At 53.2% G+C, this 26,097-nt stretch overlaps 10 protein-coding genes across 10 annotated transcripts; 3 read left to right on the top strand and 7 right to left on the bottom strand.

The window, feature by feature from the left end:
* Nucleotides 1–205: 205 nt before the first annotated feature.
* J4E93_004134 (uncharacterized protein) lies at nucleotides 206–1,747 on the bottom strand (the record flags this gene model as incomplete). Its single annotated transcript, XM_049342063.1, has 2 exons — nucleotides 206–1,712; nucleotides 1,743–1,747. 2 exons carry the CDS (start codon nucleotides 1,745–1,747, stop codon nucleotides 206–208), a joined length of 1,512 nt encoding a protein of 503 aa, XP_049200215.1.
* A 689-nt stretch (nucleotides 1,748–2,436) lies between these two features.
* Nucleotides 2,437–4,487, bottom strand: J4E93_004133 (uncharacterized protein; the record flags this gene model as incomplete). The annotated part of the gene is made up of 3 exons (XM_049342062.1): nucleotides 2,437–3,948; nucleotides 3,998–4,283; nucleotides 4,336–4,487. The coding sequence occupies 3 exons, from the start codon at nucleotides 4,485–4,487 to the stop codon at nucleotides 2,437–2,439; spliced, it is 1,950 nt and encodes a 649-aa protein (XP_049200214.1).
* Nucleotides 4,488–5,151: 664 nt separating this feature from the next.
* J4E93_004132 (uncharacterized protein) lies at nucleotides 5,152–6,453 on the bottom strand (the record flags this gene model as incomplete). Its single annotated transcript, XM_049342061.1, has 1 exon — nucleotides 5,152–6,453. One exon carries the CDS (start codon nucleotides 6,451–6,453, stop codon nucleotides 5,152–5,154), a length of 1,302 nt encoding a protein of 433 aa, XP_049200213.1.
* Nucleotides 6,454–6,780: 327 nt separating this feature from the next.
* J4E93_004131 (uncharacterized protein) lies at nucleotides 6,781–7,942 on the bottom strand (the record flags this gene model as incomplete). Its single annotated transcript, XM_049342060.1, has 5 exons — nucleotides 6,781–6,860; nucleotides 6,910–7,059; nucleotides 7,107–7,529; nucleotides 7,578–7,819; nucleotides 7,881–7,942. 5 exons carry the CDS (start codon nucleotides 7,940–7,942, stop codon nucleotides 6,781–6,783), a joined length of 957 nt encoding a protein of 318 aa, XP_049200212.1.
* A 298-nt stretch (nucleotides 7,943–8,240) lies between these two features.
* J4E93_004130 (uncharacterized protein) lies at nucleotides 8,241–11,183 on the top strand (the record flags this gene model as incomplete). The annotated part of the gene is made up of 2 exons (XM_049342059.1): nucleotides 8,241–8,257; nucleotides 8,312–11,183. 2 exons carry the CDS (start codon nucleotides 8,241–8,243, stop codon nucleotides 11,181–11,183), a joined length of 2,889 nt encoding a protein of 962 aa, XP_049200211.1.
* A 456-nt stretch (nucleotides 11,184–11,639) lies between these two features.
* Nucleotides 11,640–12,366, bottom strand: J4E93_004129 (uncharacterized protein; the record flags this gene model as incomplete). The annotated part of the gene is made up of 2 exons (XM_049342058.1): nucleotides 11,640–11,881; nucleotides 11,976–12,366. The coding sequence occupies 2 exons, from the start codon at nucleotides 12,364–12,366 to the stop codon at nucleotides 11,640–11,642; spliced, it is 633 nt and encodes a 210-aa protein (XP_049200210.1).
* Nucleotides 12,367–13,203: 837 nt separating this feature from the next.
* Nucleotides 13,204–14,058, bottom strand: J4E93_004128 (uncharacterized protein; the record flags this gene model as incomplete). Its single annotated transcript, XM_049342057.1, has 1 exon — nucleotides 13,204–14,058. One exon carries the CDS (start codon nucleotides 14,056–14,058, stop codon nucleotides 13,204–13,206), a length of 855 nt encoding a protein of 284 aa, XP_049200209.1.
* A 2,005-nt stretch (nucleotides 14,059–16,063) lies between these two features.
* J4E93_004127 (uncharacterized protein) lies at nucleotides 16,064–17,752 on the bottom strand (the record flags this gene model as incomplete). The annotated part of the gene is made up of 3 exons (XM_049342056.1): nucleotides 16,064–16,579; nucleotides 16,627–17,494; nucleotides 17,544–17,752. The coding sequence occupies 3 exons, from the start codon at nucleotides 17,750–17,752 to the stop codon at nucleotides 16,064–16,066; spliced, it is 1,593 nt and encodes a 530-aa protein (XP_049200208.1).
* Nucleotides 17,753–18,015: 263 nt separating this feature from the next.
* Nucleotides 18,016–20,949, top strand: PRP16 (DEAH-box RNA helicase prp16; the record flags this gene model as incomplete). The annotated part of the gene is made up of 1 exon (XM_049342055.1): nucleotides 18,016–20,949. One exon carries the CDS (start codon nucleotides 18,016–18,018, stop codon nucleotides 20,947–20,949), a length of 2,934 nt encoding a protein of 977 aa, XP_049200207.1.
* A 3,093-nt stretch (nucleotides 20,950–24,042) lies between these two features.
* J4E93_004125 (uncharacterized protein) lies at nucleotides 24,043–25,587 on the top strand (the record flags this gene model as incomplete). Its single annotated transcript, XM_049342054.1, has 2 exons — nucleotides 24,043–24,706; nucleotides 25,019–25,587. The coding sequence occupies 2 exons, from the start codon at nucleotides 24,043–24,045 to the stop codon at nucleotides 25,585–25,587; spliced, it is 1,233 nt and encodes a 410-aa protein (XP_049200206.1).
* Nucleotides 25,588–26,097: the final 510 nt, after the last annotated feature.

Below are 26,097 nucleotides of genomic sequence, written 5' to 3'. Positions count from 1 at the left end.
TGGCTGGCGATCGCTAGCACAACCAATGTTTTGCAGCATACATCGCCGCGGCGATGTACAAGACAAGAGAGTTAAGTTACTTTATATGCCTTAACGTAGTTTTGTGCTAGTTAAATAACTACGTCTTCCTACATTAAAGTAGAGCTTACTACATTAAGACAAGCTGTTCGAAAGTAGGTTGAAGCTATACAGACTTCTTGGTTTTCTATGATAAATCGAGGTTCATTCCCCTTCTCTCGACTTCTTCTTTGACGTGAGTCCACTTGGTGCAGTCAACCAACACACCCTCTAATCCCCGCTTCCGCAGACTCTGTAGCTTTTCCGGACTTTTCTGCACGTCATGTTCAAGCGCGATCTTGAACTTCAACCCCAGAAAGCTAAACACTTCATCCATGCGTCCGAATAGAAGTGCAATCAAGTCCACGTCCTCTTTGAAGCTACTGTCGCCGGTGACACGCCACTGAATAACGAGCACGCATGCTGCAACATACAGCGACGATCCGATGTGTGCAGAGAGCAGAAGGTCGATGGATATACGCGACGCATCTTTGACGATCTGCGCGATGTTCTGAGCCGCTATCACAGCAAGTGCGAACTGCGAAGCCGACTCCTCGATGGAAACATGCGTCTCACATCGGTAATGTAGGAGGATTATCATGGTGTTCAGTATGATGTGTAGCCACGCGACATGACCACGATCAGCTGGTAACGCTTCCAGAACCGAACTCGCTGTGCGCGGGAGGCTGAGATTAAATTTGACAATCATGTCGTCTAATTCGGTGCAATCTTCAGCATATTCAGGGCTGTCTGGAGAGGTGTGGAGAGAACACAACAGTTCACCGACCCGGCCAAGCAGGACGTGTGCTATAATCACGTAGTGAAAGACGTTCGAGGAGTCCTTGAAAACCGATACGGCGTTTATGAGACGCGACAGGTTTCTCGTGAACGGTAAGTTAGTGATGTAGTTATCTCTCAGTTCAGGATTCATGCCCTGGAATATTGCTTCAGCTACCGGGATATCGACCTTGAATTGTATCTCTGGTATAGCATGGGCCCATCCCGTCGGCCATGCATGCATTCGATCCATGATGAATAGTAGCCAAAGTGCTCGTCGGGATTCTTCTCGCTCGAGTGCTGACTCGCGGTTGATATTATCAGAAGCACATGAGTATTCGTTAATGGGTATTGTATCAGAGAGGTGGTGGCTGGCATCCATACGGTTCAAGCCGAGCACGACAGCCTGCCTCCAGGCTTTCCCCAAGAAGAGCCAGCTAGCAGAGTAGTCGCCGATAGTCCAAGCGTGGAACACAAGGAGTAGAACGGCCTGTATTGTGCGGACAGCCGGGTCAGGTCTTCGCCGTGTCAGATCGTAGGAGAAACGTGCTTGTTCGTACCAGTCTTTCGAGCGCTTTCGTATTGAGGCGTCTGGATGATACCTAGCTGTTACGCAGCACATGGCATATAGGAGAAGCGGTGCATCTTTCTCCATATCGCCACATTCAACCTTTGCCAGGAAGCTCTTCCTGTGGAAGCAAGGAAACATGTGGTAGAGATGTTCGAAGAAGAGTTCGCCGAGTTGGAGGATAACATGTCGTGGAGGCAACTGTAAGCTCTCCAATATATCCAAGTCTAGCGTACTGGCGGAATGTTCTGCAGTAGATCCCGGGGTGGGGTAGTGTAAGCTAGGTGCTACGGGTTCTGAGATAGTGGATCTGGGAAGATCGAAGTTTATGCCCGAGAACTGCATGAAGTCTGGTGACTCAAAAGGCATTGTATCAAAGCCTTGCGCTTGAACCGGTGATGCCGAAACATGATGCTCTGTTCGGCTCGTCGATGACGTAGCATCAACTCGGATTGAGGCCGTGACAGCGTAGTCGCATCTGAGATTCAACTTTCTGCACAATGAGCAGCTCGGGTGTTCTGCCTGTAGTAAGCAACCTATCATCAGCCCCTAGCCGGCATGCGTGGACGGTGGTGCACATACATCGCATCTCTTCTTGCGCTGCCGACAGCTCTTGCAAGCCTGCTTACGTTTACTGACAGAGGCAGGAATGGTCAGTGTCTGCATCGCGATACGATAGCGGGTGAGTAAGGTACCTCACGGAATGAGCGGAGCCCTGGAGTGAGGATGCGAAGGTGGTGCTGTTGTCACACTAGTCCGCGGGTCGATTACGAGCGCCTGGGATGCCAACGGATATAGCTCGGACTTAAGCTCTTTTAAGCAAAAGAGTGAATAGGTTTGCAGGACAGAATGGAAGCCAGGAGCCTATATTGTCGTTGGGTCATTTACTCTGCATGTTTTCATCTCAATGTACGGCCTACATTGCCGTCAGGTCATCCACTCTGCATGTTTTCATATAGACATAAGGCCTACATTGTCGTTGAATCATCTACTTTGCTTATATCCATCTTGATGTAAGCTGCAAACCTACCTACTCATTCATCATCTTCATCATCCTCATCCTCCCCAAACTCAACCCCATACTCCGCACAGACATCCCACCGGTCCCCCTTCGCACTCTTACTAACATATTTGGTGAACCGCAACACACCCCGGTCCCTCAGCACAATAGCGAGGTTATTCCAGGCAGCGGGCTGGCTAAACAAGATACCATCGTCCTCATCATCAGCCGCAGACTTGTAGATAGCAGGATCAGCCTTTGCTTTGCGACGTTGACCTGCACCCGTAGACGTTGAAGCTTCACCAGTAGGCACGCTGGGGTGATCGGCATCGTCTTCGCCGGCCATGTACATTTCGTAGCCGCCGACCTCCTCTTCGGGCTTGGGTTCCGGTTCCTTTGCCTTGCCCTTCTTTTTGCTCTTTTTGCTGCTGCTACTGCCGTTTTGCTTGGTTTCTTCCTCAGCGCCTTCTTCGGGCTCTTCGTCTTCGTCGCCCCAGCCGCGGGAGGGCGTGATGCCGAGGCAGACTTCTAGCTGGGGGTCTTCTTCCTCGTAGGCGGTCGCGAGTGTGTAGTCGAGACCTCGCCGGAAACGGCGCGCGAAGATGTTGCTCTTGGTGAGTGTGATACCGGTGACAAGAGAGATCCACTTCATGAAAGCTGGGTGCGGGAAGAGGATGTCTACGAGGTCGTCGTATGGTGTCATGCCGTCGTTCTCGGGGTACGGTGTGGTCGGTATTGGCTGAATAGCTTTTCGGTAGAGATAGCGCTGCTTGTGTGGCGGTCGTGCGACACCAACCATCGATTCCTTGGAGTGCGGGTTGTTGGGTAGGCTTGGGTTCGCCTCGTGGTCTTTCGACTCAAGGTACTCTCGTAACCGCGCGGAGAACTTGTTAGACAGGAACTGTGCAAGTCGTAACGACGATTCGTCGCCAAACATGTTGGACAGCTCCTCTACTGTGTCCGGTACCAGGTAGTTCGGGTTCATGAACTTGATCAGGAAGTCAATGTCGTTCTCAGTCAGCTCGTCGTCCTCTTGTTTCGCCTGCTCCTCCCAGTCTGGGTTGTCGACCCAGTGTGATTGCGGCTCGTCGAAAACGTCCGCCTTACCTCCCTGCAGTTGAGCAAGCGAGCTCTTCTCTGCCAGCTTCTCTTCGAGACCCTCTTCGTAGCCTTCCTCGCCCTCTTGCGGAATGTGGAACCACCCGCTGATGGCCATGCGAACGCGACCACCGTCTTCTTCTGCCTTCTCTTCCAACCCTCTCCTGTAGACCTCCTCGACATCGTGGAAACTCTCGCCAGGCTGAACGGTGAAGAAAGACAGCTGGTTCCATGCCGGAGGTATCGATAGCGAAAAGTCTGGTTGTGGCACCCTAACCTTGTCGCCGTCTGGTGTCTCGAGGTGCTCGGTTGGGTACAGTCGTAATGCGCCTCCCCATTCCGGCTTCCAAGGAATGTCAGGGTCCAGCAGATACAGAATCCAACTTACGCGCCGACTTCCGATGACGTCGTCATGGCAAAGCAAGTGACATCCTGGTGTGTATACATTCTGCGCCGCAGTCAGTACAATTCCTCAGACAATGCGTCGCGCAACCTACCACTGCCATGTCCGTCTTGACTCCACTCAATGGCCCAGATCCTGTTATCGAAGATAGGTACTTGCGAAAGGCAGACGAGTACAGCGAGTCGCGCAGGGTAAGCAGGGAAGGCAGGCGCTTGAGCGCAGAGTCGTGGAGGCCATCGAGATTTGCGAGATCGCCAGATTGGTGAATCTTGTAGATGTCTGTCTCTTTGGGCGTAAAGTGGATGTGCTCGCGGATTTCGTTGCGGACATTGCGTAGGAGAGTATCGTCGACGAGGTTATGGATTACCGCGTGCTTGTAGCTATGGTTCAATTAGAACGTCATGGGTCGAAGGTGCGGAGATTAATGCATACGGCTGCGAATCCGCGTATTCGCTCGTATATCCCTCGAGTACTTTGCTGTCGAAGAGACCGCTGCGGAAATTGTTATGCGCCTCGTCGTCGGAGATGGCTCTCTTCTTTTTCGCCTTGCCATGCGCAGGCGCCTCATTTTTGCGCTTGGCCATTGCGGAGGTTTAGCGATAATTCCGGTAGGTTGGGAGAAAGTTCAGCTGTTGCGGAAGAGCAATTGAGGGAAGCTCGAACATAAATTTGGTCGGCCTTGGACGTGGAAATCGCCGATGCTATCGCCTGCCTCGCACCACAATAGCTCCACCTAGCCGTCTGCAGCATCATGACGAAGATTACTTCCCAGCGTGGCCATGTTCTCCTCATGTTGACCGATCATGCTTCGGCGCAATAGCAGCTAGTGCTTGCGAAACTATGCTCAGATGCGTCCACGACCTCGTACACAGCTTGCAGGATAGGCACTCGCTAACGCGCGGAGAGCCAACCACTCCGGTTGGCTGATCCCCCGGGGAACATCTGTCCGGTGGCGTCCGGCGTTTAAGTTTAGTATCACGATGATCCATTCCCAGCCTTCATGTGAAGGATGACGACAACTACAGATAGACACGGTGTTGGTTTGATTGATTGTGAGTAGCAACTGTCTATTGGGTATCTCGAAAATGATCGGCATGCTATAACCGGGTACGCCTACCGAATGCGCTGGGCGTCTTGATACAGGATTGTTGCAAGCATCTCGGGGGTATTGATATCCGCGTGACTTCAGCACAGCTGAACTGGACCAAGGCAGTGGTGACCGCGAAGTCGTAGTCCGCCGCGGCACACCTACTCCTCCTGGCCTCCTGCAAGCAGCTTGGCCATCTTTTCCTCCAGCATCTTGACATCATTCCCAACGGTCTTGACATTGTTGACCGTTGTGGCCTCGGCCTTCTTGTAGTCCCTCTCCAGAACCTCAAGTTGACGCTCCCACCGCTTGATTTCTTGCTCCTGCTTTGATTGTCGGCTTTCTAGCTGAGTCAATACTTGATCGGCTTGCCAAGCACTTGTGTGCACGAGTCGCAGTGTGCGCAGACGCTCGAGGACCAGAGGAAGAACGGGCGACAGCTTATCGATGGAAGGCAATGTGCCATACAGCGCGTTGATCTTAGCCTCTTGGTCTGGATAGGTCACCGCCTTGTTGTCGCCAGAATTTGAGCTAGCCTGTGCAGCTTCCTGCCGAACTTCCTTCAGATGCTCCGCTTCTGCTGTGAGCTTCTTGACGTTCTGTGTGACGGCGTCCAAGTTGTTGCTCGAAGCATCCCCAATCAAGCTGAGCGTCTGTTCCAACCTCGTCAGAGTAGAAGCAACAGGAAAAGGCGTTTGGTCACTGAGCTCCGGCATTGTGTTCCCGTTGAGGCCCAGATTGTTCTCAATCTGCGTTATGCGCTTATCAAACTCTGCCGCGTGGTTCAGCACTACGTCGAGCTGACCCCTCTGAATCTGGGTGCCTGGTAGCGGCGGCTTGTTTGCGATGGCTTCGCTGAGCGTCGTGCTAGGATCAAAGGGCTTGTAGCTCTCAAACTTTTGTACCGTCCGGTCGAGTATAGCTTGTGCGCCCCGCGCCCCGCCCTTGTGTGCTGTGTATATGGTGTCGACTTTGCTTGCTATGGTCTCCATCAACTCCCTCGGGTCTTGCTCCTCAATCTTGGACTTGTCCCCGCTCTCCACTCTTCGTTCGTACTCCTCCTCCAACCCGGCTAGCTCTCGCTTGATCCGTAATAGCTTCTTCGCGAAGCCTTCCTCTTCTTCATCGCTGTCATCTCCTATTATCTCGCCTCGCCTCCGCTGGCGCCGTGTTGATGTGCGGTAAGATTGCCGTTGTGCGGTGATGTTGTCCGAGAAATCGACCCCGCGGGCGTCTATTCGTGAAGGCTGGAAGCGATTGCGGGCTTGATCGGGTTGAAGTCGCTGGTGACGAACTGCAGAGTCTCTCGGGTCGTCATCGTCGCCTTCGCCGTCGGACTCGGAAACGGCGGTGGAGGCTTGGATTGTAGACACATCTTCGGCGAGCTCGGGGGTCTCGTAGATGTCCGGGGCGGTATCAATGCCGGGGAGGTTGTCGTATTTTGGCCTGGTTCCTTCGGACATGGCGGTTGGCTGCAGGGAGGGGTAACGCTGGTTCGGCGCAAGGTGGGTGTGTGCCAGGGGACGCGTTCAGAGTGGCAGTCGCGACTTGCGCTAGTCCCCGCACGGCATAGTGACTTGGGTATGGACTCATGTTATACACCGAAAGGCAGGCATGAATGTGATGGTAGGCTTGCTTTTGCCTGATACCAGGCGGGTTCAATCATCGCTAACTACATGGTACGCTCTCTCTAATACTTCATCCTGCATTGGCCATCAACGACCCTCCTCAATTCACTAGACATGTGCAGCGCATGCCGCCTTGTAATTGAAACAGTTCCTTGTTTTCGTCTATGCCTGAACCTTGAAAGTACGACCGCTGGCTGTCTTCTTCTCCTTCTCCTCTGTTTCGGGTCGGGCTCTGCGGAGAACTATAGTTTGTCAGTATAAACCTGGCGCAGGCAGCACGGCACAATATACCTTGAAGGAAGTCTGCAGTCCGCTTGCGCATTCTTGTGTGAATGAAGGCCTTGGAAGCCTTGATGTGGTAATGGAAGTAGTCGCGGAAGGTTTGGATGTGCGAGATAACCTCATCGCGCCGTTGCTTGGCGAGATGGCGAGGGAAGAGTACTGCAGAGGTTAGCAGGACGTACAGTCAATCGTGTTAGACGACCCACCAAATGTGATGTAGCCAATCTCAGCCGAGCCAGAGTTGTCAACTCCGGGGATGCCTTGCAGCTCAAGCGGCGGGTCATTCCGGAACAGCACTTGTGGTGCGTTCTGAATAGCTCTCCGCCTGGCGTCAACGAACTCCTGAAGGAACACCTTTCCGAATATCCTGTCTGTCTCTTCCCGGAAGACGGTGGAGAAGATGACGGTGACACGGTCGTGGCTGGCCTTGATGTAGATGGCTTCCTCCTCTCGGTAGTGGATCGCGCGCACGGCACCGCCCTCCGCTACACCCTGTGGCGCCGACTCGGATGTGTACTTGGAGGCTTCCTCCTGCAACTCATGGAACTCGTCGAAGGCTTGCTCGAAGGGTGCAGCCATGGCGTTTCGCTTGAGTAGGGAAACGCGCCTGACCAGGTCTTCTTTGGCATCTGCACACCGTCAGCACCTTGTTCCAGCAATCTGACAAGAGGCCGTACCCTGCTCTTCTGGCAGGTTTTCCAAATCTACCAGCACGGAGAAATCGTAGCCAGATTCTGGCTCCACGATATAAGGCCCATACTCTCGCTCCAGCACTGCCTGCGCGCCGTATTGGACCAGCTCCTTGAAGCACTTGATGTGCAGCGACACTAGTATCTTGGTCTTGCTCTCGGGTGTTGAGATGTGGAAGGTGACGCCATCGAAGTCGGAGACGACCTGGTCAATGTTGGCGGTAGCTCCTCTATGTGCTGTTAGCTACCTGGTTGGTGCTGCGGAGCGGAAGGCAGCGGGGTATGGCGCACCCATTGATTCGTTCCCTTAGGAGGGATTCGATAAGGACGTTTTGATAGTCGAGAAGAAGCATGTTGGCGGTTCAGCTCCTCGTAGGCGGGTGGGCGTCGTCGGGCGGGGAGCTATTCGAGGGCGGTGATGCGGAGGACGGAGGTGTGCTGTGATGCTGGAAGGTGGGTCTAGCGCAATCCGTGGGGTTGGCCCTTGTCTAAAAAGTTTCGAGAAAGTAACCAACTCCCAACCCGACCGTTACCAGTGGCGCATACCCGCGAACATTGTCTGAGGAGCGCAATGACCTGAAGCGACTGACTCTAAGATCCTTCAAACCCTATCCTCACGTAGTATCCGGAATTTTATAGAGGCGGCGCAAAATGGTCAAATCATACAGGTAATGCGCACATGCAGCGCAACTCGCATAGAGCTCGTACTAACTGTTACATAGCAAGTATGAACAGTCCGATGCTTTCGGCGTGGTCGCGACTGCCACTTCCAACATCATATGGACCTCCGAAGGCCTCACGCAGCCCGGTTCGAGTCGAGTCGCAGGCGCCGGACGCGCATACGCCGCCGCCAACGAGGAAGTGCTGTGCTGGGATGTAAAGAAGGGCGAACTTATGAGCAGATGGCGCGACAACACCTGCACCGAAGAAGTCACCGTAATATGCCGGAGCGATATCGACCCGGACGTCTTCGCTGTGGGCTACGCCGACGGAAGCATACGCATATGGGATGCGCGAACGTCGACCGTCATCATCAGCTTCAATGGCCACAAATCCGCTGTCACAGTCTTGACTTTTGACCAGAGCGGAGTACGGCTGGCGAGTGGTGCCAAGGATACAGACATTGTCGTGTGGGATCTGGTCTCGGAAACCGGCTTGTTCAAGCTGAGAGGGCACAAGGGCCAAATCACCGGCCTGCAATTTCTCCACCCCGGTAGTGCTCCGCAGGAAGATGGCGCAGAGGACGAAGAGATGGACGTGGACGCGGATCAGGCCTTTTTGCTATCTACCAGCAAAGACGCGTTGATCAAGATCTGGGATGTCACGACTCAGCACTGCATCGAGACGCACATTGCACAAACAAACGGAGAATGCTGGGCCCTTGGTGTTTCACCGGACGGCAGCGGTTGCATAACTGCCGGCAATGATGGAGAACTCAAGGTGTGGGCTATCGACCAGGCAGGTCTTCGAAGAGCGGGTTCAGCAATCGGTGAAGGGTTCGAGCAGGAATACCTTACATCCAGAGGCATACTTTACCGGACGGGCAAGGACAGGACACAAGGCATCTCCTTTTACGCCAAGGCAGATTACATTGCTGTACATGGTGCAGAGAAGGCTGTTGAGATATGGCGGATAAAAACACCAGAAGAGGTCCGCAAAGCCCTGATCAGGAAGAGGAAGAGGAGGCGAGAAAAGGCCAAGACCGAGACAAACGGAGACATGCAAGACGACGCTGATGCTGACGACAAAGTCGACGCTGCGGATGCCGAGATTGGCGAAGTCTTTGTACCCTATGTGACTGTACGAACAGCCGGGAAAGTGAGATCAGTCGCATGGATGCACATCAAGGGAACAAAGAAGCTACAGCTACTGGTCGGCACGAACAACAACCTCATCGACGTTTACGAGATACCCCAAAGAAGCAAGACGAAGAGCGAGGAAGCACCCGACTACAGCCGCACACTATCTGTTGAACTCTCTGGCCATCGAAACGATGTACGAGCACTTGCACTCAGCTCCGATGATCGCATGCTGGCATCCGCGTCAAGTGGAGGGCTAAAGATCTGGAACGTCAAGACACAAAATTGCTTGCGCACCCTAGAATGCGGCTATGCACTTTGCTGTGCGTTCTTACCAGGAGACAAGATTGTTGTTGTAGGAACTAAGGATGGCGATATCGAACTGTACGACATAGCGGCATCCACGTTGCTGGACAAGATCGACGCACACGAGGGAGCTGTTTGGACTATGCAAGTGCATCCCGACGGAAAGTCCCTCGCCACTGGTAGTGCCGACAAGACCATCAAGTTCTGGAATTTCGACATTGTCCAGGAAGAAATACCGGGGACAAAACGCACAACACCTCGTTTGAAGCTGACTCAGTCGCGCATACTCAAGGTCAACGACGATGTTCTAAGCGTGCAGTTCTCACCCGACTCTAAATTACTCGCCGTAGCGACGCTCGACAACACCGTGAAAGTCTTCTTCGTAGACTCATTAAAGCTCTTCCTCAACCTGTACGGCCACAAGCTGCCCGTACTCAACATGTCAATCTCCAGCGACAGCAAGCTCATCGCGACGTGTTCTGCCGACAAGAACGTCCGTATCTGGGGTCTCGACTTTGGAGACTGTCACAAGGCCCTTTTCGGCCACGAAGACAGCATCATGCAAATATCCTTCATCCCGCACCCCGTCGACAACGACGAACGCCACATCTTCTTCAGCGCCTCCAAAGACCGCACAATCAAGAGCTGGGACGGCGACAAGTTCCAACAAGTTCAAAAGTTCAGAGGTCACCACGGCGAAATCTGGGCCATGACCGTCGCGCGGACAGGCGACTTCATCGTCACAGCCAGCCACGACAAGAGCATACGCATCTGGACGCGCTCCGACGAGCCCATCTTCCTCGAAGAAGAGCGCGAACGCGAGCTGGAAGAAATGTACGAGAAAACCCTCGCCACCAACCTCGAAGACGACGAAGACCCCACGGGCACCCGCGCCGAAGCCGTCGACGCCAGCAAACAAACCATCACAACCCTCACCGCCGGAGAACGCATCCAAGAAGCGCTGGACCTAGGCATCGCGGACCTAGAAGTCGTCCGAGACTGGGAAGCCCAACGCAGAACCAACCCTAAAATCGCGCCGCCACAGCGTAACCCCCTGTTCCTCGCTCTAGGCAACATCTCCGCCGAGCGCCACGTCCTGAACACCCTCTCCAAAATCCCCGCTGCACAACTCCACGACGCGTTACTCGTCCTCCCCTTCTCCTCTCTCCCCGCTCTCTTCACTTTCCTCGCTATCTGGGTGCGGAAACAGTGGAACGTAACACTGACGTGCCGCGTCCTCTTCTTCATGCTCAAAACGCATCAGAAGCAGATTGTGTCCAGTCGCGAACTCAAGACTGTGCTAGAGGGTATGCGCAATGATTTGCGGAGTACACTCATGGGCAACAAGGATTTGATTGGGTTTAACGTTGCGGCGTTGAGGTTTGTGGGGGAGAGGGTGGATGAGGCGAGGTTGGTTAGGTGGGAGGACGTGGATAAGATGGATGGGGAGGAGAATAGGAAGAAGAGGGGGTTTGTGGATGTTGCTTAGGTTGTTCACCTTATTCGAGAAAAGAAACTGAACGGGTCTGCAGACTACGTTGACCTAAAACTTTGCAAAGTAGGTGACCCAATGTCAACGTAGGCTCCAGGCTGTTCAGTTTTTCCCTGGGTTGGCGTGGGTTGATGGGATGGGAGATGAGGGTGCATTTGTGGCGTTTCTAGTTGGATGTTTTGGATGTGTTAAAAGTAGTTATACGGGTGTATTGCGAGAATACATGTTTTGAACATTTATGTCTTGGTATCCTTGTCTGTTTTACAGTGCATGCAGAGAGTGATCAAGTCGAGCGTATGCTTCATCTCAGTCAACATGTCCACTCTCCAAGGTACATACATATCTCTAAACTCACAGATGTTTATACATATCGTGATAGTCGTGCATCTCCCATATTTTACACCACCGCCACCACAACATCCCGCCCACCAGCAAGAGAAAGTCCCCCACAGTCTACCCCATAGCCTTCAAGAAATTAGCCTCCTTAATCCCCGCCCGTCTCTTATTCCTCATCGCCTTTGTCAACTCCTCTCTCGCATCCTGCGCCTTGACCGCGCCCTGCAAACTACCGTCGCCGGCCGGTAAATCAATCGTCTGTTCGTATAGCGGGACTTTGGGGACCAGCATCTCGGGGTTCATGGCTTGTTCCTTGCGGAGGCGTTTTGCGGCTAGACGGCGTTGTTTCTTTGATTTCGCTGGGGGGTGTAGTTAGTAAAGTCGTTCTTCTTATCCATGCCATAAAGTGGACAGAGGAGGTGGGAATGTATGTGGATTGAGAGGGGAACGTACAGAACAAATCCCCCGTCCCAGCATCCGCCTTCTTCTCCTGCCGATCCAATATCGTCCACAGCCAACTCGGATACTCGTCGTCAGCTAACGCAACGGGATCCTGTCTATCTTTCAAAAAGTTCAACCCCTTCAGCGGTTGGCCAGCTGGTATACTGCTTTTCACCAGCGGAGCAGCCTTCTTCTTCGCGGCCTCCGCAGCCGTGGCTTTCAGATCCGGACTCGCGGCTGGCGTTAACGGCTCGCTGAACGGCTGAGCCGCAGATGTGGAAGTCGCGGTTGGCGGGTTGTGCGAGGAAGTCGAGTCGCCTTGACGGCCGGCGGATTGCGTTGCGGTGCTTGCGGAGATGGGTGTTGCGTTGCGGAGGGGGGTTGTGGTGGTGAGGAAGCGCATGGGTTGCGGGCGTGTGGAAGAGAGTTTTTGGGCGCGCGAGGCGCTGCGCAGACAGGTTCGACATATCATCTTGGGCGTGTGTGTGGGCGGCGCTTTCAATTCGGCTTTGGGGTTGTTGCTGGCCAAAAGTTTGAGATGGAATCGGAGGGCTGCCGAGGTGTTTCGCCGGTTCCGGGTCGCGCTAGAGGGCATCCTTGTCTGCCGCTGCCCGCTGTGTGCTTGAGCTCGGGAGGACCATGCTTGGTGCATGAACACCTTCGTGCTTCTTCCTGAACGGCCTCACATGTGGTGGTTGTCATGGTTGTGGTTGTGGTTTTGGCAGGTGCTACGCCCCAGATGGCACCTTCCAGTTTGGTCAGGTCCCATGGACACTACTGGGCGACAGGGTAGGCGGAAGACATCACAATCAGGCAGGAAGATAGATAAGATGTATGTGTACATTTCAATTTCGAAGCACATTCATCTGAGTAAGACATGAGCGCAGTGTGACCACTCCGTCCAGCCAACCCAAACCCATGCATCGTATTCCTCCAACAGCACCTGCGGCTGACCGCTTCTTCAATAACATCGTACAAGACAAACATGAGAGATCGTTAGAGATAGTGTGGGATTAGTGCCCAAGCCTGACGCTGGCAATCCGAAACGCCGTGTTGCGTTCCTTCCAACCAGGCCAGCAGATAGATAGTAAAACAATGGAAAAACTAGAATTAGACAAATGAGTGGTGGGGATCACGGTCCCTATAAGTATGTACACGGAAACGAGAGCGTAAGACATCGTCTAAGGTATAGGGCTGAGAGCAAAGGAGACCGTCCGGGGAGCACAGTAAGGAGACTCGATCAAATCCACGCCATGGGTGCAGGTTGGTGTTTGATTGCGAATCGATGGGTGAACAGTGGGCGGATCTCTGAGAGGTAGTCGGCAGCGCAGAAAGCGGCGAGGTTTTTCGAGCGCATGATGGAAATGTCCGCTTCGGTCTCTGCATCTCGTACTACGCCGCCAAACTCCTCCACGACTTCGTTAAGTTGCTCGAGTTCACGGCCAAAGGGGTGGTTCTCCTCTTCAATCGTGCCCTTGAACATGTCGAGCGATGATCGCTGTTCGCGCGAGTGGCGGGCAGAACCGACGCTTCCGCGCGAGTTCATGCTGCCACGAGTGCTGACATTCTGAAGCGATCGCTTGTGCGCCAGTCGCTCATGTGCCTTTTTGCTGTGCGAGAGAGCCCTCTGAGGAATGGCAGGCACTGCCTCTACAGTCTCCTCCTTGACTTGCTTGAGACTGGTAGTTGAGGCGGACTTCTTCAGTTGCTTGCCAGAGGATGAAAAGTAGCCGGAAAGGTGGTTGGGCGCGGGCGAGATGGGTGAAGACGCCACAGAAGAGGCATCAGTTAGGGTGGTGTCTCTTGAACCATGCGAAGAGGCCCGGGAGCGTGTTGACACGCTGTGGTCCGAGTCGTCCGCCGAGGAGTGGCTGAGGGAAGTTGAAGAGGAGACGTTCCTGAGGGTCGAGATATCGGGCGCATTGTACGAGAGCATGTTGGTAGTCGACACCAGGGCGATAGGAAGAGAGATCTTGGAACGGTCAAAGTTGTTGTTGGCCATTTTGACACTCTGGCTGCGAGTCGGCGACACCGTGGAGTCTTTCGGCTCTTCTGTCCGCTTAATGCGCCTTGTCATGGCACGAGCGAGAGACATATTGATGGATTAATTCAAAGTAGATGTGCGATATTGCAGATAAGGGTCCAGCTGTCGGTTCTGGGGCCGGTAATTCTGGCGGTGACTGTAGTTGGTCGCTACTTTGGTGCGATGCAGATATGCGGGGTACTGCCTGGGATAGATTGCGCTTGAGGCTGGCACGAGATCCAAAGAGTCGCAAGCTAGAGTTGCACTAATGCGTTTGTCGCCGTGTTCTAGAAAGGATCTGGAAAAGATCACGCTGTGCTATCGGTGGTGTATTTGGACGCGTGCCCTTTGCAGTGTAACAGTGCACTGGATTTCGGTGGATGTCGGAGTCGTAATTGTGGTACAAATGCGGCTAGAATGTTGGCTTGAGAGTCCGGCACGGTTGCTTCCAGTGATGCAGTCGAATCCTTGGGTCCTGGGTTCTTTGTTTGATTTTCGGTTTTCTGATGCTGAGATCGCGGCGTTTAGCGATGGGGTGAAGAATGAATGGTGGATGTGAAGTAAGTTCGTCTGTCAAAGAGCGTAGAGACCAGCTGTGTCGTAAGGAGCGAACACCGGGCCGCGAAATGAGGGAATGATGGCTGCTGTGGAAGGCAACGAGAGCGCGTAAGGCAAAGGAAGGGAGGAAGCCTGAAGAAGAGGGCGGCGCGCGATAGAGCGACTGAATGGGTTGAAAAACCAGCATCCCCGGGGCGGCAGGCTAACCAAGCCGCGTCGACATGTCTCTCGAAGATTGGTAGGAATGACCGGGGGAACGCCAGAACCAAGCAAAAAGCAGCGAATCAGCATGTATTGGTTCCTGGGATACTGAGTTAGTGGCGTCGACACAGCCCGGCTAAGTTTAGTGAGTGATACGTTTTCTACAGCTGGCGAATGGGATCGCTTCGCACAGAGTGCATCTACCGCCCATTCGTCTCAGATTGAGCCGGGACTCGTTGGCCTGTTTCCCAGATCCGCACGCCTTTGGCTGGGGCTGCAAAGGCCCGCTGTTTCAACACTTCCCACAACAGAGGTCTGCTGCCGAGCTGAATTAAGGGCCTTCCCTTTCCTGTCGCGCGGCATTGACATGTGAGATGACGGACAAATATGCGACGAATAAGTGCAGTCGGACGTCGGAGGCACAGCTGTCATTCAGCCCCGACAGCGCATGCGCTGCACGCATAGCATGGCATTATGGATAAGCACCGATGCCTGCGCAAACGGTACCGTGGTTGCGTTGGGGACGGCGTTTCTGTCAACCCCCTCCCAATCCGGTCACATGGCACTTTAGAACCTTATGCAGAAGCGCCCAAAGCAGGCCGCTCACTCGACGCCACGCGTGCCTTGCAGACGCACGAATAGACAGCTGTCTCGCATCCTCCGAGCATGTCAGTGTGCTGGCCATGGGCATCATCAAAGGGGAGATGGTTTTGGCGTTTCTGCCTTGCGCGTCCTTGGTGGTTTCGAAACTGTAAAGCGCCGAGACCGGGTAACCTTGAGGTGACGATCTGGCCGTCATCTCGCGAGATCGCAACCTGAGGCAGCGAGGTCCACTTGGTGTCGATGAGGGTGCCCAGACCCAGGGCTCCAAGCTGCGAACGCAGATCAGCCGGCCGCTTGCTGACTGCTCAGTGCTGTGAGTTCGCCCGCTCGTTCCTACTTTGCTTTGTCACGCTCATGCGGTGGCAGAGAAAACGAATCTGAGTTTATCGTTTGTCGCTTATTGATTTTGGTTGCTCGTGGTGATAGTGATGTCATTACAATAGTCCAATATGAATCATGCTGCGCCATGGTGAGGCTACTCGATTCAGATGAGATGAAAGGAGCTAAAAAGTAAGGGCGAGCTGGTTCGGACAATTTTCGAAACGTGTGCGGGACCTGACTCGCGATTGCGACCCGCGAAACATGGCCTCGAGTGTTGCGGGGACAAGCTTCACGGATGGCTTGATTGTGCAGGATATAGAACACCGCACACATAGCATATATCTCGGTACATTCGCGACGCTCTTTAGGTCCTATATGCCCAGGGTATCATCGTCTAGTCCTCCTCCATCGACTCCCAACCCTTCTCGTCACCGTTTTCGGCACCCTCCTCATCGCTCTCGCCCTCCTCGGTATCGGAGTCTGTGTCCTGTTCCTCCAGACCCACGAGCCTCTCCTTGCCATCTCCTCTGATAGCGGGCACCTTGGTCGCGAAAGCCGCGCGCACGGCCGCATTGGTGCTTGTGTCCCAGATCTGGACTGCACCTTTGCTACCTGCGACGGCAAGGCGGAAACCCACTTCTTTATCGGGTGCAAAAGATGTTGAGAATACTCGCCCAACACCGAGATCCCGCGATACAACCATGCTGGGACCGTTGTCTTGAATGTTCCACAGTTTTACTTGCTTGTCTGTGGAGCCTGTGACCAGGTAACCGGGTATCACTGGGTTGATATCAAATGAAGAGATGGATTCGTCATGAGCTTGTAGTACCCACACTGGTTTCGAGGCAGAGGGATCTTTTGGCGCGTTGCGGACGTCGTGGTAGTGTATCATACCATTCTCAGTAGAGACCTGAGGTTGTTAGTACGACGTGATCAAGCTGGCGCTGCCACACTTACGTAGAAGTAGTTCGGGTCGTGAGGATTCCACCGCACAGTCTCGACATCACTCTCAACACCCCATCGTGGCGCCTTTGCATCGGGTGCGCGCACATCGGCTGCCACCACAGTCCTGTCGTAGCTACCACTGAGAAGAGCAGTAGCCTCGATGGGATGCCAGGCTACGGAGCAGACCTTGTCTGTGTGGTACGTGTATGACTTGGCACACTTTGTCGTGTTCAAGTCCCACAGCTTGATGGTCTTGTCTGCTGATGACGAAGCAAGGAAGTTTCGGTGTTGTCGGTTGGCTGCGAGTGAGAGGACTGAATCGACGTGGAACTCGTCGTTGGCCTTCTTCGACTTCTTCTTCTTCTTTTTGGGCTTGTCTGCCTTTGCGTCCTCGGCGCCTTGTCCAAGTACTGCATCTGGGTACATGCTGTCTACCACATCCAGGTTCCAGATCTCGATATCAGGATCCATGGTTCCAACCGCGACGTAGTTTCCCCTACCCTCGCTTGTGCCTACCGACTTGCCTACGGGCAGATCTAACCATTCGACAGCAAGTGGGATTGCGGGCAGCATGATGTCGTGGTGCACGTAGAGATTGTCGTCCTCGTCTTCGTATACGTAGACTTCAAGATGTGCGACTTCGTCTTCTATGCGACCGGCCAGAACCAAGTTGTCTGTAGCCAGAATTTGAAGCTCCTCACGCTCTTCGTCATCTGATTCCTCTCCAGCCTTCATCGTGATGTATGGATCGTCCTCGTCGTTCTCGTGGAAAACCAGGTTCTTCGCGTTGCCGAACATGGCCATGGTATCGCCGCGGTCTTCAGCAATATCGTCGTCATAGTGCTCGAGGTCGTATTCTTTGAGGTCGTCATCGTCGTCCCTTTCCAGTCGTTAGTCTTTGAGGTAGTCTGTTTATTGAGTGCACGCACTCATCGTCCTTCTTGGAAGCCTTGGTCGAAGTTCCGTTCTTGCTCCTTTCTTCGGCTTGCGCTTCCTCGAGATCTTCCTTGGCATCCTCGAGTTGGAGGTTGGCCAGCTTGGATATGCGCTCGTACTCGTCCTCGTCGAACTGGTACCGTGAAGGAAAGGGCGCCGCATAGCCGCGCGGCACCCACGTCGTCGCTGTAATCATAGACATTGCGCTGTTAGTGTAAAGTCGAATGCGCAGTGAGAGCGCAAGTCGCGTGGGGAACTTTTTCAAAAGGTTGGAAATAATTTTGGGCGCCCCGCAACGATTGGCTGAACCTCGTCCTTATCGATAGCGACAATTGCGGACTCCCGAGAGAGAGCATCAACTTTCTCGGCCTCTCAACCCTCGAGCTACGACACCCGCCATCGCCCTCCCTCCATACGCTCGCTCACCCTGTCTCGTCTATAAGCGTTCCCGGCACCCCGATCACCATGGAACGCGGTCACAGCCCAAAACGGCGCAAGCTCGACCCTGAAGAATACTCCATCGCGCCCCGTCCCAAGTTTCGCAAGCCCAACCAGCCTGCCTCTGCCCGGCATACAAACTCACGCGATAATGGCGCAAACCCATCGCAGCGGCCTTTGGAAGGGTCAGAACCTCTGGTGGAGGATTTCGATTCCATGGCGCTGGATCGCGACTGGTACGGCGGTGAGGAGAACGGACACACCTTCGGAGACGATACCCACAACCCCTTTGGTGGTGCCGAAAGCACATGGCTGGACGCGCAACGGGAGGCTGCTATGACGGAGAAGAAACAGAACAACCGAGCAAGTATGCGTGCGCAACAGAAGCAGAAGGATGTCGATGCTTGGGAAACGAACCGCATGTTGCAGTCTGGAGTGGCCCAGAGGAGACATCTTGACGACGACTTCGACGACGAGGAGGACGCGATGCGGGTGCATATTCTGGTGCATGATTTGAAGCCCCCGTTTCTGGACGGAAAGACTGTCTTCACCAAGCAAATCGACCCCGTTCCGGCCGTCCGCGATCCGCAGAGCGATATGGCCGTCTTCAGTCGGCGTGGTAGTCGCGTTGTAAAGGAGAAACGTCAACAGAAAGAGCGCGCGAAACAGACGCAGGAAGCTACCAGTGCGAAGGGAACAACGCTAGGAAACATCATGGGAGTCAAAGAAGAAGACACGGACAGTGCTGCCCCAGGCCCAGAAGACGAGGAGAAGCAGGGCGGCAGCAAGTTTGCGCAGCATCTCAGCAAACAAGAGGGTGCGAGTGCTTTCAGTAAGAGCAAGACACTCCGAGAGCAGAGACAGTATCTTCCGGCCTTCGCTGTCCGAGAAGACCTCCTACGCGTGATACGAGACAACCAAGTCGTTATTGTGGTCGGTCAGACGGGTTCTGGAAAGACGACCCAACTGACCCAGTTCCTTTTTGAGGACGGGTACGCAAAGCAAGGGCTGATTGGATGTACGCAGCCTCGTCGTGTCGCAGCCATGAGTGTTGCGAAACGTGTGAGTGAAGAGATGGAGGTGAAACTTGGTGGACAGGTCGGATATGCCATTCGTTTCGAAGACTGCACCAGCAAGGAGACCAAGATTAAGTACATGACAGATGGTGTGCTACTCCGAGAGTCATTGGTGGAACCGGACCTCGACAAATACTCCTGCATCATCATGGACGAGGCCCACGAGAGAGCTTTGAACACCGACGTACTAATGGGACTTCTCAAGAAAGTGCTGGCACGTAGAAGAGACCTCAAGTTAATCGTCACATCAGCTACCATGAACTCGGAACGATTCTCGCGTTTCTACGGAGGAGCTCCCGAGTTCATAATTCCAGGGCGAACATTTCCCGTTGACATCCAATACTCGCGGTCCCCATGCGAGGACTATGTCGACAGCGCAGTCAAGCAGGTGCTCGCCATACATGTCTCCCAGGGGCCTGGCGATATTCTGGTCTTCATGACGGGTCAAGAAGACATTGAAATCACATGCGAACTGGTCGCCGAAAGACTGAAACTTCTCAACGACCCGCCAAAACTCAGCATTCTTCCAATCTACAGTCAGATGCCTGCTGATCTGCAAGCAAAGATCTTCGACAGAGCAGCCCCTGGCGTACGCAAGGTCATCGTGGCCACCAACATCGCAGAAACGAGTTTGACAGTGGACGGCATCATGTATGTGGTGGATGCTGGATTTTCTAAGCTCAAGGTTTACAACCCGAAGATGGGCATGGACACGCTCCAGATCACACCCATCTCACAGGCCAATGCCTCTCAACGTGCTGGTCGCGCTGGACGTACTGGACCTGGAAAGTGTTTCCATCTGTACACTGAGAGAGCTTTTAGGGATGAATTCTACATCCAGACTATCCCAGAGATTCAACGAACAAACCTCGCCAACACGGTTCTTCTTCTCAAGTCTCTCGGCGTACGAGACTTGCTAGACTTCGACTTCATGGACCCGCCACCCCAAGACACAATAACAACCTCTCTCTTCGACCTCTGGGCCCTCGGCGCCCTCGACAACATCGGTAACCTCACCGAACTCGGCCGCACCATGACTGCCTTCCCCATGGACCCCTCCCTCGCTAAGCTCATCATCACAGCCACAGAAATGGAGTGCAGCGAAGAAATGCTCACAATCGTCGCCATGCTCTCCGTCCCCTCAGTCTTCTACCGCCCCAAAGAACGTCAAGAAGAATCCGACGCCGCGCGCGAGAAGTTCTTCGTCCCGGAGTCTGACCACCTCACCCTCCTACACGTCTACACGCAGTGGAAAGTCAACGGCTACTCCGACGGCTGGTGCATCCGCCACTTCCTGCACCCGAAAGCGCTGCGCCGCGCAAAAGAAATCCGCGACCAGATCTACGACATCATGTCCAAGCAGAAGATGAAGCTCGTCTCCTGTGGTACCGATTGGGACGTAATACGCAAGTGCATCTGCTCGGGCTACTACCACCAAGCCGCCAAAGTGAAAGGTATAGGCGAGTACATCAACCTGCGCACTAGCGTCACCATCCAACTCCATCCCACATCTGCTCTTTACGGCTTGGGCTACCTACCCGACTACGTCGTATACCACGAACTCATCCTCACAAGTAAAGAGTACATGTCGTGTGTCACATCTGTGGATCCACACTGGCTCGCAGACATGGGCGCGGTCTTCTACAGCATCAAAGAGAAAGGGTATTCCGCGAGGGACAAGCGTATCATGGAAACGGAGTTCAACAGGAAAGCTGAGCTGGAGGCGCAGATGGCGGTGGACAAGGCGAATGAGGATAGGAGGATTGCGGAGGAGGAGAATGGGCCTGTGGTTAAGAAGGTGGGGGTGGTGAAGAAGAAGGAGGGGGGTGGGGAGGGCGTGGTTAAGAGACCGGTTGTTGGGAAGAAGAAGTTTGGAAGGAGGTAGATGGGTGGGATGGCATGTGTGTAGGGCTTTATACGGAGGTATTGAGAAGGGAGTAAGATGATACAGAGTGGATCGATCGGTATGCATTGCAGGATACGTTTATGTGATCCTGTCTTATGGATATTACCTGACCTGCGCCAGGAGATTCTCAGCTAATGTTCACGGCTCAGTCGTCTAGCTTATGATCTATTGTGACGACCACATCGACGGGAAATGCGAGTACACAGATTCCATAAATTGGGTTGCAGAAACGGCAAGCCTGAGAGGGCATACATATAGCCTGTTGGTCATGTCTAGCAACTAAAGTACGTCTGCAACGCCCCTAGCCTCTCGACGGGTAACAATCGTTGCAGAAGACCATGTATGGCTTCCAACCCCGCCTTTCAGAGCCACTGATCTGTCTAGAGAGTGACATCCTGTGTTCCCACACCGTAACATTTACGAAGTGAGATACCACCATGAGAGTAACACACAGCTTGGCATCTATCTCATGATCAGATGGACGCCTTAGTATAGTCGTATGTTGCCGAGATGAGACGTCTATATAAATCCCCAATGCAGCATCTGCGTGCTTCAGATCTTTATTACTGTTCCTCCCAACATCAACTTGAACACTTCCCGAAGATGCATATCCTCCCGTTCCTCACTACCTTTCTCACGGTTTCCGCCGCGACTATCGCGATACCCGCCGAAACTCCCTCTGATGCTACCACTGCTCAAGCTTGTCCTGGCCGACGCATCAGCTGGGAGGGCGGAGGCTGTGAGCGCAACTGGGGAAGGGACTGTCTGAATCGCTGCTTGAATGCTGCAGGGGGTAGGCGATGCTGCCCTCGTTCGGTCGGTTGGTATCAAGATCGCGGAGGGTGTTGGTTGGGCTGGGAGACTTGCCGGTGTACCTGCAATGCCTAGGCCGTGAAGGTACGCCACCGCAATGATGGTATGGAAACCTGGCGACTGTTGTTTGAGCGTAAAGGAGATTGCTAACGCCTCCGTTATAGTTGAGCTTACCTTGGGGTTAGTGCGCTGTCCCGGGTTTTGGTACTTGGATAGCGGTTGCGTCGATTGGAGGGCGGTGTATTCGTGGCTTTCGTCGTCTACATTACGAGTGGTACAAGTCTGGCACGAAAGTCCAATCATTTGGAGGTATTTCCGGTACGACGACTGTCTCGATACGATCAATGCGAAAAGTCGGTTCTGCTCGTGTAGGCTTCTTGACACCTCTCAATGACCAGCCCAAAGGACCAGATCGTAGTCTGAGTCAAAGGCGCACTCTATACATCTTGCTTCTTGACACTGGGCCCGATGTCTCTTCTCCTGAACGCATGTCGTGACGCTCGGATTCAGTCGTGAGAAAGTCACACCTTGGCTGTCACACGATCAGAATCATGAGGTTAGGTGTCTACTGCCGTTGAAAACGAAAGGAAAGTGCACGAGATTGATAATGTTGCGACGGCTTCCCAATTCCGCAGCTGCAACGGGCATGACGTCACCAGACTCAGGAAGACAGTCCGATCTAACCTTAACAAGTTGTAGCTGCCAAGAGGTAAAGTTATAAATACGCACTCAGATATCTCTATTTTCTGGTCAAAAAGCATCGTGTGCATGCCACGGCATACTGCTGCAACCTGTTAAGGGCGGCCATTGGGCTTGCCGTTCGATCTCGACCCCCAACCCTAGTGCTGACTGTCGCGATATTGCTCTGGAAGAAGCGGCCCCGAAAACCCCTGGATGTGCGTTCTAACTCATAGCCAGACCTTTCAACATATCATGTCCCAGACGCGATACTCTCGTTCCACAGCATCGCAGAGTTGTGGGGGGCCTTGAAGGCATAGCCCAGTTCTAATTTGCGCCTCAACAACTTCAAAGATTCCTACTGGATACCGCCTTCGTCTCCTCCGTTTTGAAGCTAACAGTGTATTGGCCAACGTGCCAGAAAGAAGATTCCCGGGGCAGCCTCAATATGGCTAAAATGTACCTACATGGAAAATGGGCTGCGCCACTCGCACGTCCCCGAGGCCCAGCTTGTTGCTCGATAACGAAGCGCGCAGCCCCCGCGTGCTAACATTTGCACGACGTCCAACCTGAATTCCTTAACGGTCTCGCGCTCCATTGGTCAAACACCTTACATGGCCTCACATGAATTGTGCCCAGATGTCGATCAAGTCATCCTTGGCAAGGCGAAGTCGAAGCGTATCACACCTGGGCTTATTCCTTTCCCAGTAAAGCGATACAGAACTCTTCTCAAGATACATTACTCTATGTCTTTCGCTACATAAAATCAGTAGAACTCTCTTATTCTTTGGAGAGACCAAACCCACTCGAAGTCATCTTGCCTGAACAGTTACCCTCACCAACATGCCTTCATTCACTTTACAACCCTATACGAAACACATTCTCTTGGCTTCGTCCATCGTTGTCGTTCCGATGATTACGTTCACTGTCATGATCCTTGTGCTAGTCTTTCACAATCTAGCAAGTGATCTAGACTGTCCCTATAGCGCGAGATATGCCCACAGTCTCCGCTGATCAATGTCACCAAGGCGTCTCACTACTACGTCGACTTTCCGGCTACTCGCCTCGTCTTCGTATCTTCTTGGTCATCTACCGTTAGCTTCGCTCTCGTGAGCGCCCTTATGTCGACTTACGCCTATTGTGCCGCGCGCCGACTTACGGAAGCTTCCGTGTCTCAGGACCAGAGCAGATGTCTTCCTACATCTTATGAGACTAGCCTTGTAGTCCGACTTCTGAATGCGGATTACCTGTCTCTGTGGGAACTATCCCGGCCATGGCGACGGTGGTCCTTCCGGCGCGGCACAAAAAGCGAATTATCCGGGCGAGCTACGAAACCAACGGTACTACGAGCATCAATATTCGTTCTATGTCTAGCTGTGCTCGCGAGGTACGTATGTGCATCATTAGACTCAACTCTGTACTAAGCTTCCCAGTGTTCTTGTGCATGCGGCAGACGGCTATCTCCACATAGCAACCGAAGCAATAGAGTTAGTTCAGGTTTTCCCTCAAGATCCTGCTCAGCATCAGTACAGCAGGAGCATTGATCCATGGTGCCTTGATGATAGCGAAACCGTCGGTACCATGCAGAACCGAAACTTCTGGGGTTGCAGTATGACCACACTCAAATACGCCGAGGACAGGATGGAACTTACAAACAACACCGATTTCATCGCAATGATAGACGAAGGCTACGGGGCAGGCATCATGAACTTTACTGAGGAGACTGGAAGCCAATACGCGGTTGTTGGTCCAACAATATCGCCGTCCGAAACAGACTGGCAGGCGACATCGTACGCCATTTCGTCCCAGTGTGCGCCTATACCTGCTACCGCCTGCGATATCCAGGTGAACTCAAACCTAACTACTGACCTTGGAAAGTCGATAGTGCCCTTCAACTGCACCATCGCTCGCGGCTCGCCGATCGATTTCTCAGGGAGCTACATAGGCAACGCATTCTCATACATGTTTTTTGATTTCCACAAGCACTTCTTAAGCGAAAGCGGGACATTTGGTATGTCAGAAGGGTTGCAGTTTACCCCTAAAGGCCAGACCAGATCCATTATACCAAACGTAACAAAACAAGAGAGTGCTCAGATGTTCCCAACCACGTGGAGATGGACCGCATCCGTTGGTCTGAGTTTGAACGTCAATTCGGACTTCTTACCAAGAGACATGATTGGCAAGGCCTGGCCGTTGGATCCCACGTATCCGAGTTACACAATGGTTGTTGCATGTAACACAACAGGTGAGTACCCACTACCGAGGAATGCTACACTGTCGTTGTTCTTCACCTAACAGGTCTTTCCAGTCTACGATGTCACATATAGTGCTACTGGTGGTAAAATCAAAAGGTTGGAGGCACATGAGAGTAACTCTACTGTGGCGGGTATCTCAATCCTTCCCTCTGTCGACAGCACGGCAAGCCTAGCGGAATTAAAATACGGCGTTTTTCGGCAAGTCAATCCTCCAGTATCCTTGGGACAGGTTATCTCAGACTTAGAACTCGGGATGAGCACCATCTTCGCCCTTCCTTTACGCGTGCATACGGTGCCGGCAGACAGTATTCTAGTGCAGACAAGAGCCAGGAAGATTATGACTAGAGCGCCTGTCGCAGCTGTCTGGCTGCTGGTTTTGGCAAATCTGTCCTTCGCCGCTCTTGAAATTGGCCTCGCCGTCATGGCTTGGATGGCAGCAGATCAGGACGTTCATCAAGTCAGGACGCGGCTTGGTGTTCCCGGATTAGCGGCTGCTCTCTTCGAGAGGAACTCCGAGAACCGCATCGTCAAGTCTGACAAGGAGCTGTACCAAGAGAACGATAAGGATGGACTGCCGCTGGTTCTTGTTGGAGTTCAGCATACTGTTACCGGAGGCATGGCGTGGTCACTTCGCGACAACCAAACTGGCCGTCCATGTCTGGCGCACGGGGCGAAAATGTCGACTGCTTACATCAGTGATACCACACCTTCGATATCAGAAAAGACGACCGGCGCTGAGGAGGTCGCGCGCATATCCGACAGCTCTGGTAATGAGGCTGTGGAACATCAGCCAATCTCCATCGTACCTTCAGAGCCTGTAACTCAATTTGACGCTGTCAGCCCGATTGAACAGCCTAATCACTGGGTATAAAGAGGAATACCTACAGCTATGGTCTCCCTGACCCATGCGACAACCATAAGTGTGTATGACAGAGAGGGAAGGCGAGCCTTTGGCTGCAGGTTGACACGGAGGCTGCCCAGGTGTGCGAATGTCTGACGATCTCAACGCGAAAAGCAAGGCGACTGAAACCTTGATATAATTATGAATAGATAGATGCAAATGTGTACTACTGTTGAGATTGAAAGAAGAAGCACTGAATCGATGGTGTTGCGTCGGCTTCCCCATTCCGCGACTGGCGTGACGTCACCGAACCCTGCGAGATAGCCCGAACCGACCCCTAGGCCATACCTAGGTACCACCCATCAATATTATTACATCAGCATCAGCCTCACAAGAGACTAGAGGATCTTTCAGTGACTTTTAATGATCAGCCTTTCTCATTTAAAGGCATCATATACAGAGACATGTTATAAGTTTATGTCCGCTGTCGATCGACAATCTGGCGCACCTGGCAGATACAACACCGGACTTTGGGGTAAC

This window comes from Alternaria ventricosa (assembly GCF_023758065.1).
Source record: "Alternaria ventricosa strain BMP 2768 chromosome Unknown scaffold_6, whole genome shotgun sequence".
Taxonomy (NCBI): domain Eukaryota; kingdom Fungi; phylum Ascomycota; class Dothideomycetes; order Pleosporales; family Pleosporaceae; genus Alternaria; species Alternaria ventricosa.
This window is presented reverse-complemented; position numbering and strand designations above follow the sequence as displayed.